The sequence below is a fragment of the Lolium perenne genome, chromosome 5, assembly GCF_019359855.2.
Source record: "Lolium perenne isolate Kyuss_39 chromosome 5, Kyuss_2.0, whole genome shotgun sequence".
In the NCBI taxonomy this organism is placed as follows: Eukaryota; Viridiplantae; Streptophyta; class Magnoliopsida; order Poales; family Poaceae; genus Lolium; species Lolium perenne.
Window position 1 is genome coordinate 130,507,837 of NC_067248.2, and position 10,625 is coordinate 130,518,461.

Below are 10,625 nucleotides of genomic sequence, written 5' to 3' on the forward strand. Positions count from 1 at the left end.
CAGCCCATGATCAAAGAGCTTATTCGCATCGGATCCCAATTCATTGGGTACCGTGAGTATGCCAGCAGAACTGAAGGTAATAACTTTTTTGCTGTCGTTGTTTCTGACTTCTTGCTCTTGTTTTTTGTCGCAATTTTGACCTTTCTTTTCTATTTCGACAGAGAAACTTGCAGAGGCCAACAAGCTTGCCGACACTCTTGCTCAAAAACTGGAGCAAAGTGAAGCGGCCCGCAAGAAAGCCGAACTTGTTGCTAGCGAAGCCAAAGCAGAGGCTAATGAAGCCAAGGCAAAAGCTGCTAGTGTCGAGGAACTGCAGAAGAGACTTGAAGATGCTGAAGCTGCTTTAAACGAGCACAAAGCCGCACAGGACACCCGTGAAAAGGGAATCCTCAAGCGCTTGAACACGCAAAATCGTCGCTTCCTCGGTAACTTTGTTGATCCCTTCTATTTTTCTTAAGACTTGCTTTCTTTTGTTTTTACTTGCTGTCGACTAACATATAATTTCTATGGCAGGTCAAACAAGCCAAGATTTTGACCTTGAGAATCCCACCAATGATCCTCTGCTTGACGCACTTTCTTATCTGGAGTTTCATGGCCAAGAAATTCGCGAAGGCGTGGTGAATGCTGACGCAGGATTGTCGAAGTTGTTTCCCTACTTCTTCCCGAAGAAAGAGGAGCCTAAGACTTTCCTTGCTCTTGCCAAGGACTTCAATCCGCCAGAGGATCTTGGACTGAAGATGCGCCAGGAGAACATGAAGGTTGCTGTTGAGAACACTATTGCCTTGGTCGCTGATAGTCAACAAACTGTTGACTGGATGAAGGTTGGCGACACCGATCAGATAGAGCAATCAAGATGGAGGTCGTTGATCAAGGCAGCCAAGCCCAACACGAAGAAAATCCTGGCCTATCTCGGGATCAAACCATCTTCAACTCCTCGCTCATCAAGGCCGGAGGTCTAGTTGCATGCCTCTTTGTTTTTTTTTGCTGTCTCTATTTCTTTTGCCCTTGTCGCCAATTTAGCTGTGGCGACAATTATCCTGGTAGTCCTTTTGGAGAAACTTCTTTTGTAATGTCTATGTAAATTTTTCTAGAAATTAATGAAATTCCTTCTGGCACTATCATTGATCCTGGCGCTTTCTTTTCCAGTTAATATTTGATAACTATTCGACCAATCCTTGCTCTGCCGATGCTTCACCTGCTTCTTCCTTCTCGAAGAAAATTATAGTTGATAACGACCCTCTTGAAGGTTCTTCGAGCAAACATTTCTCGGAGGATTTGCAAGAACTTCGACAACAACTTCAGTCCATGAAGAAACAAACTCTAGCAATGATGGAACAGTCTCGGAAAGCATCCGAGCAAGAAAAACTTGCTCTCCAACAAGCCAAAGATGCTATGGCTGCCAAGGATACTGCTGTATTGGAGGCAAAGGAAGCCACTACCCGAGAAAATAGCATGCTCGAGCTAATGTTGGAGGCTAGGACAGATATGTTAGGTATGTTTTTCCAACCTCACAATGCCTCCTCTTTATTTTGCTGTGCCCCCTTTTAAATTTCTTGCCTTGTCGCTTAATAGGCTCGGTTCTTGATGCTGCCGCCGAAGATCGAAGAGTAAACGAGAGAACAAATCTTCTTATCAATCTTTCCCTTAACCATGGCTGTTTATTCTGGGCCACCCCTGAACGAACCCAGCAAATTGTCAGGTTCCAAGATCGTGCTTGCCAAGTGCGCGAATTTCTCAATTTTTGCACGACAACATTAACCCTTGTTTACAAGACTTTATTTTCTCGAAATGAAGTTCCCAAAACTCTTCCTGAATTGCTGGAGATATTCAGAGATGCTCCCCGCATTCATAATTTTGTGTGAGCTCAATTGACTGCTGGAGCAAGGTTCGCCATGATTATGATAAATATTTGCCATCCAAAATTAGACCTGACGAAGATTGTTGCTGATTGCCTGGCCAAGAAATCGCGGCGAAAAAATGATATTGACACAATCAATGAGATGGTAACTCCTGTAGCCGAGTCGATGATAGATGAGCTTCTTCGGATGGACTCAGAATTCTTCGTCAAGGGGTCCTATGCTGAACATAAAACAACCAGAGGCTTGTCCATAGATAGTATTTTAGGCTTTGACTAATTTGTACCATATTGGAAAACATTATGTCTGTATCTTTATTGATTTCCGAAGAAATTTGTTGTATATTGTAAAGTGCTCTATATTGTTGGAGCCCCCGAGCCTTCTGGCTAGAGTTTGTACTGTTTTTTCCAGCTCGAAGATTTTTCCTCTGTAAGAAGATATCTTTATTTTTTCACCAAATAGGTTGCAAGCCTCCGAGTATCTTAATGTCGAAGTTCTATATTTTTGTTGCGAGGTTCTTAGACCAAAGCAATAAGATTTTTAACGTGTAGACTATATTTATAATTGTTAGCTTCCGATTTTTATATTTGGCGAGGTATAAGTGTACCAAGGCGAAATATTTTGGTAAGTCTAGTTTGTCTATATTGTACGTATTTTGAGACTTGAAGGCGTTGAGCCCCCGAGCGTGTCGAAGGATAAGAAGTATATCTCCACTATCTTTATTATATTTGCAGCACCGCGAGCCCGCCTCATTAAAAACCTTTCCGGCCCCACTCGGTGCCCCGAAAAGGAAAAGAGTGCGTCTGAAAACTCGCCGGTGTTTCAGTACATTGTATTTTTACAGAGAAGGGCTATATTTCAACTCTAGGCGTAGAACCGCCTGAGCTGCGCTACGTTCCAGGGGTTTTTCTCGGGAGCCCCTGTCCTCTTGTCCTTGATCCTGTATGCGCCTCCGTCGATGACTTCCGTGACAACGTAAGGCCCCAACCATGGTGATTCGAGCTTCTCAGTACTTTTTTGATTTAACCACAAGACCAAATCCCCAACTTGAAAAGATCTTGGTCTTAACCGTCGACTGTGGTAGTTTTTGAGGTCTTGCTGGTATTTGGTGACTCGTGAAAGTACTTCATCGCGAGCTTCGTCGAGTACATCCATATCATCCTCTCGAGCTTTTTGTGATGTTTCTTCGTCATACTCTGTTACCCTTGGAGAATCATGCTCTATTTCAATTGGTAGTACTGCTTCGGCTCCGTGGACGAGAAAAAACGGAGTTTCTTGTGTCGCCGTATTTGGTGTTGTTCGGATGCTCCACAAAACACTTGGCAATTCCTCTGGCCAAGTATGTCGAGCTTTTCAAGCGGTCCTAGCAGGCGCTTTTTGAGGCCGTTGCAGATGATACCATTGGCTTTCTCGACTTGTCCGTTAGTTTGCGGGTGCCCAACTGACGCAAAGTGCAATTTAATGCCTACTTCTGCGCAGTATTCCTTGAATTCCTTGGATGTGAAGTTTGAACCATTATCTGTAACAATGCTATGAGGCACCCCAACCCGAAAAACGAGGCCTTTCACAAACTTTATTGCCGACGCTGCATCTGGTGAATTTATTGGCTTCGCTTCTACCCACTTGATGAATTTGTCGACAGCGACCAGCAAGTACTCATACCCTCCAGGCGAAGCTTTGTGCAACTTGCCCACCATATCGAGTCCCCATTGGGCAAAGGGCCATGACAATGGTATTGGTGTTAGTTCTCGCATTTGGAGAGTGAGGTTTTGCGGCAAACCTTTGACACGCGTCGCAGGTTCGTACTATTTCCTTGGCATCCTCGATTGCTGTCAACCAATAGAATCCTGCCCGAAAAACCTTGGCTGCAATAGCTCGACTGCTTGCGTGGTGGCCACATATTCCTTCGTGTACATCCTTCAGAATTATTCTTCCTTCTTCGGGTGTGACACACCTTTGCAGGACGCCTGAAATACTTCGCTTGTATAATTCCCCTTTGATCACTGTGAAAGCTTTGGATCGTCGAATAACTCGCCTTGCCTCAACTGGATCGTCGGGTATTTCTTTCCTGAGGATGTATGATATATATGCTTGCATCCAAGGAATTTCTACCATCATCACAAGCTCTTGGTCCTCTTCATCCTCCGTGGTTTCTTTGAGGGGCGCCGAAGTTTTCTCTTCCTTTGCTTTTTTCTGCACCTTTTTTGGCTTCGTGGATCTCTCCGCTATTTCTTCCCAAAATACTCCTGGCGGGATTGGGAGGCACTGCGACCCGATGTTTGCGAGAACGTCGGCTTCATCATTGCTCAATCTACTGATGTGGTTTACCTCGCATCCATCAAACAGCTTCTCGAGCTCATTGTACACCTCCTTGTATGCCATCATGCTATCATTGACTGCATCACATTGGTTCATAACTTGCTGAGCCACCAATTGTGAGTCGCCAAAGATTTTTAGTCGAGTTGCACCGCAAGCTTTCGCCATCTTCATCCCGTGTATGAGGGCTTCATATTCTGCTTCATTGTTGGATGCGTTAGGGAACGTCATCCAAAGGACGTATTTCAACTTGCCGCCTTCAGGTGATATAAGTACTACTCCTGCGCCAGCTCCTTCTACTCTCTTGGATCCATCGAAGTTCATGGTCCAAGTTCTCGACAAATCTGGGGGTCCCGTGTTTTGTAGCTCCATCCACTCTGCAATGAAATGCGCGAACTTGCGACTTGATTGTCTTTCTTTTTTCATACGTGATGTCCCGAGGGGAAAGTTCTATTCCCCAAAGGGAGACACGCCCTGTAGCTTCTGGATTGTTCAGTATATTTGAAAGAGGTGCTTCGTTGACTACTATTATCGGGTGTGCCGAAAAATAGTGGCGCAACTTCCTTGCCGTTGCAATTACTCCATATGCTAGTTTCTGGTACTGCGGGTACCGCTGTTTGGAAGGCGATAAAACTTCACTGATGAAATATACTGGCCTTTGCACTCCATGGAGTTTTCCTTCTTCTTCTCTTTCAACAACTAGCACCGTGCTAACCACTTGGGGCGTGGCTGCAATATACAGCAGGAGAGGTTCCTTTTCCTTCGGCGCCACCAAGATTGGTGGTGTCGAGATTGTGCGCTTCAAATCCTCGAAAGCTCTGTCGGCCTCTTCGTTCCACTGGAATTTCTCTCCTTGTTTTATCAGAGCGTAAAATGGTAACGCTTTTTCTCCCAGCCTGGCGACGAATCTACTCAAAGCTGCGACTCGCCCAGTTAGCTGCTGTATTTCTTTCAACTTTGTTGGCTTCCTCATTGTTACGATAGCTTGTATTTTGTCGGGATTTGCTTCAATTCCTCTTGCTGAAACTAGAAACCCCAGAAGTTCTCCTGTTGGAACGCTAAAAGAACACTTCGTCGGGTTCAGCTTGAGGCAGAATTTGTCGAGGTTGTCAAAGGTTTCCTTGAGATCCTCGATCAGCGTGGCCCCCTTTTTTGACGTTATGACGACATCGTCGATGTATACTTGCACGTTTTTCCCAATCTGTGTCGCCAAACACTTCTGCATCATCCTCTGATATGATGCTGTAATATCCCAGGTAATGGGGTTACAAAATTAGAGGAAACAGATGTGTGCATTGCATTCATGCATAGAAAATCTGGGGAATTTTCGTGCTTTAAAGTAAAATAGTCACAGTAACTGAAGTTTCACTTGACCTTGGTGGAATTGAAGTAGCTCATCAAGTCAAGCGCTATAAACCTCAATGTGACTTTGTTAAAACTTTGTTTTGGGTAGAGATAATTTGATCTAAGGGGTTAGATCAAATGGAATTAAAACCAACCCAAGAACATATGAATCAAGGATCAAATACTTGATCTTATTAAAGATCACAACATGGTATTCCTTGCCATAACATATGAACATCCATTTAAATGGAAATCAAGTAACAATAAATGAAGAAACCATTCTTCACTTATCTTTTCCATGTCCCAAGACTAATCTATGATCCTACCATGAAACCTCATGGTATTCATTCCACTTCAACATTGGAATTATAACAAGAAGATCCACCCCAGAAATAGATATTCTTCTCTATTCCAAGTTAATACACATCAAACCTAGCGAGGTGAGAGTTCTATAGTATTTATTAGAGAAGCAATGGAAAACCTTAAGCTAAAACCTTGGATATATATCCAAGTATTCAAATCATCATCTTTAAGAGGAATATCAGGATATTATTCAAGACAATTCCTAGAGAGAGAACCTAATTATGTTAAACCTAGATATGGATGATCACATCAACCTCTAGGGAGCCTAACCTTAGGTTATCATTGAATTCCTTCCCAAATAAGAGAGAACTAGTCTTATAACCAGATGATCATATCATCATTGTTTAAATAGAACCCTAAACAGAATATCTCAGGCATTCTCCTGGGATATAATTTATGGAGACAACCATAGCCATGTCCACTCAAGATAGTATAGAAGAAGTACTATACCTAGTTGATAAAGACAATGCTTGATCATGGAAGTGAGAAACCTATTTAATGAGAGATACCTTAGGAAGCCAAACTTGGATCATTATAAAATGAGTGATGATCATAAACCCTAAGAATTTGAATTAAAGATATTAAGAACAAGATGATCATATATAATATATGATCATGCTTTGGAGATATGTGAGGATAAGTTAAACCCTACTAGTATAAGCAGATCCCCTTTCCACATGAAATTATAGGGAGATCACTAGTAAGAAACTCTAGACTTATATCCCAACCTTAACTTGTGAACCACTTGGTGATCATAAGTAGAATCCTACCATATCCATACTTCAGAAATTAAACAACCTAAGAAAACTTTAGAGTTAAACTCTATACTTTATATGGAGAGAAACCATATATCCATATGACCAAAGTTAACTATAAAAAGAACTATAACCAATGTAGTTACTTAAATGATAAATTGAGGTTAAACAATAGAAGCCAATTGGTAGAAGATAAAACTGATTCTCAATACCATAGTAACCAGAGGAGAACATAAAATGTTAAGCAAACAACCACCTTATCATGGTTAGGGGAGATTAAACCCTAGCACATGCAATATGGTGTCATCTCAACTCTATAACCCAGAATTATATCTCCAACCTAGTTGGGAATAACTTGGGTGATTACAATTATAAAACCAGACCATAATTGAGATTCAAACCAATTGCTCATTAGATAAATTCTATGCTTCACTAATTAACCTTAAGAATCATCTAGTGCTTAAACTCATAATTAAAACCATAGGTAATGATCAACCACTTATCTTAATAACCAAGAACCAACTATGAGGAGAGTAGTACTTACTCAAAGTATTTCAAGATGCTATTAAAATACAATAATAGTGCTATCTGGAAATAGGGTTATAATCCAAACTACAAGAGCTTAATAAATTAAGGTTCACATAAAATCATATGCATGGGGCTAAATTCTCAATTGAGAGACCAAGTCCTAATGATACCTTGTAAAACTCTTAGAGTATAAATTATAAATTCTAACCATTCCAAAAGGAAGTGGCAATCCAAATAAAAAGGCACATTAAAAATCAATACCTAAATACTTGTCCAATTGAAAATTATGACAATGCTCACATACACTTAATAATTATTAAACAAAACAATGTAGTAATACAAAGCCCTTGTAATAGACCTCATGAAAGCCAAATTGTTAAACACCTGCAAAACAAAACAGAATTCAAATGTGAATTAAAACAGATTACCAAAATAGAAAATGAAAATAGAAAATAAAACAATAAAAGAAATAAGAGAGGGGAGAGAAGCTTACCTGGACTCACCTAGCCGTGCAGTCCACCAAGTGAAGCCCAACAGGAGCCCAAGGTCCAGCCCACCTCGGCAGCCCATCGAGCACCCAAACCGCAGCCCAAGCACTAGCCCAACAGGCCAACCCGTACCCCTTCGCTTAGAAAAAACAGAGGACGAGTTCGTCCTCATCCTCTTCGTGTGCTGGAGGCCAGCACGAAGACGTGCTCGTCTTCCCTCTCGCGCTGGCGGCCTCCCATCGTCCGAATTCGTGACGAGGCTCGTTTCTGGAGCCGTATAAAACCCTAAACGACGAACCCTAGCTCCGTTTCTCCCTCTCTCTTCTCAAATTTCCCCAAAACTGAAACCCTAGCTACGCCGGTCACCATCACCGCCGGCGATTGGAGCACCCCCGAGCCAAGCTGGGCACACCAGCGTGATCGCCATCCTCGACATGCCCAGTCTACAGTAGGAATCAAGCCGAGGTGCCCCTGAGCGTCCCCGTCGAGCTCGTCTCTCCGACGGCCGGCGACATTAAAACCGGCGAACCAGACCACCGCAAGCCTCGCCGTCAAGCCTGGCGTGAACCTGGTGAGATTCTAAGCCTCCTAGCATGCTCACCGAGTTCGATTACATGCCGTAGCATACCTCTCGTCGATCGACCATAGCCACCGCCGCGGACCATCGCCGCCGGTCAACCTCCGGTGACCATTAGCTAGCGGCGCTAGCATCAATCGGTTCCTTGTCGCGTGCTGGGGAGAATGGTAGTCTCCACTTATCAGGGGGGGGGTCTGAATCAACGACGTCGGCGTGGATTTCCCGCCGGCAGTGAGCCCGTCTGCCACGTTTTCGATTTTGACCTTGGTCAATGCTTATGTGGCAGCCATCGTGGCAGTGGCCCACGAATCAGTGACTGTGTGTAGATTAACCAGGGTAAATTTAGCAGCTTCGTTTTATTTTAAAAAAAAATTCATTAATACCTGCAACTTCAAATAATTGTGGAAAATTCATAAAAGCTCAGAAAAATACAAATGAGACATCAAAATTCTTATAAAAGAAAAATCTATCCAATAAAAATATAAAATGAAAATTATATTTTTAATAGAAATTCAATTATTTATTACTTGTCAATTAAGCCTTTTCCTTTAATTCAAAATACAATTAAAATTCAGAAATTAGGAAAACTTTACAAAGTAAATAAAAACCAGTAAAGTAAATAAAGAAAACATTAAAACTAATTTCCTTTATCTGGAAATTATTAAATCTTTATAATTGGAATTTAAACCCTAATTAATAATTACCTTAATTATTAAATTCATTAAAAATAATAAAATGTCAAATCCAATATTATTTCTATTTCAAAGTTATTAATAACTTCAATTTCTTTAATGAAGTTATTAATCCATGGATTATAGGGTAACAAGAAAACCCTAGTTCCATATGGTAGAAAAAACAGGAAATTCATCATTTCATGTGTAATCCTAAAACCCTAATGCCATTTAGACCTTAGCTCCATTACTTCATGTGAAACCTAATTTACTTCTAACCTAAACCCTAGGTTAGAACATGTGATCATGATATTTTGATAGAACCATAGTAGTTTCTAAATGTTTACCTGATCACATAAAATGTAGCAACAATCATTACCAAATTAGTATTCCATGTATTCATCTTAATCAAACCTAGATGATCAAATAGAACCAACCATAGTTCCTATCCTTAGAGGCAACAACCTTAATTATCCATATTTGGCATCACATCATTGTGATGAACTCCATTAGCAACCATGCTAATATTGACATCATATCCCATATCCACTAAACCCTACTAATGTTAGATAATTATCAAACATCCTATTTAGGAACCAACCAATCCTTACTTAAGGAATTAAATAGCAAACCTAAACAACCTTAACTTAATTATTATACTTCTTAGTATTTAAGAAGTATGTTCTTCAAAAGTTATTCTTTTAAAGAAAATAAAGAATCATCATCAATCCTGCCTAATAGAACCTATAGCCAATATCCAGCTATCACCAGCAAGGTATACCAACCATGGATAATTAATTGCTTAAGTTGCTCATGCTTAAGTAAAACCAATCAAGCCTAATTGCTGATGAATCCAACAATGTTGTGATCCATCTACTACTTACTCCAGCAATCAATTAGAACCATAGAAAACCATAGAACCCCACACCCCTAATTATCATACTTGTTCTTTATTTAAGAACATGTTCTTCAAAAGTTATTCTTTTAAAGTATATGATAGTTAATCATTAACCATGCCATATAGTGCTAAAACTGACCACCGTCCTTTACTTGTTAACATTATGCCAATTAGCATTCTTTGTGTGCTCAATTGATTATTATGCTTTATTATCTACCTGTTTATAATACCAAATAAATCACATCTGAATAAGAACCTTGAATGTAAATCACTCTAAAAGTGCAACACACCCTAAACCAATCATTACAACTCACTGATCCTAAATCATCGGGGTTAGGTCACGCTTAGAGCAATTGCATCTCATTCTTATGCATTATTGCATCCTTGCCAATCTTTTAAACATCGTCCTTACCGGACGATGATGCTATTTCAGAATTTGGAGTTACTGCGTATCGAAGACCTTGCCTGCATAATCTTGCAGTCAAGAAAGGCAAGTTCATCACTTGCTCATGTCAATTGATTATCTTTATCAAATTACTTGCAAAGTACTATGATTATCACTATTGCATAAAAACCAAAACCACTATTTTCATAACTATGAATATGACTATGTGGTGGGCAATGGAACCATGGATTGTGTTGATATGGTGGAGGTTCCATTGCAAGGGTTTATATCCATCTAGGATTAAACAACAAATGTCGCCAGTGATTCTTGTGCCGTAATACCCGTGTTAACCATAAGATCTGGAATGGGACGGACTAGTCAATCGTATTTCCACCTCTTGTACATCAACGGATGCGCTTACCGTAGCAGTTGTATCTGGCGGAA

The 10,625-nt window shown here is 40.8% G+C and overlaps 1 protein-coding gene across 1 annotated transcript; it reads left to right on the forward strand.

The window, feature by feature from the left end:
- LOC127298348 (uncharacterized) lies at positions 1-623 on the forward strand. The gene is made up of 2 exons (XM_051328233.2): positions 1-76; positions 162-623. Exons 1-2 carry the CDS (start codon positions 7-9, stop codon positions 455-457), a joined length of 366 nt encoding a protein of 121 aa, XP_051184193.1. The 5' UTR covers positions 1-6; the 3' UTR covers positions 458-623.
- Positions 624-10,625: the final 10,002 nt, after the last annotated feature.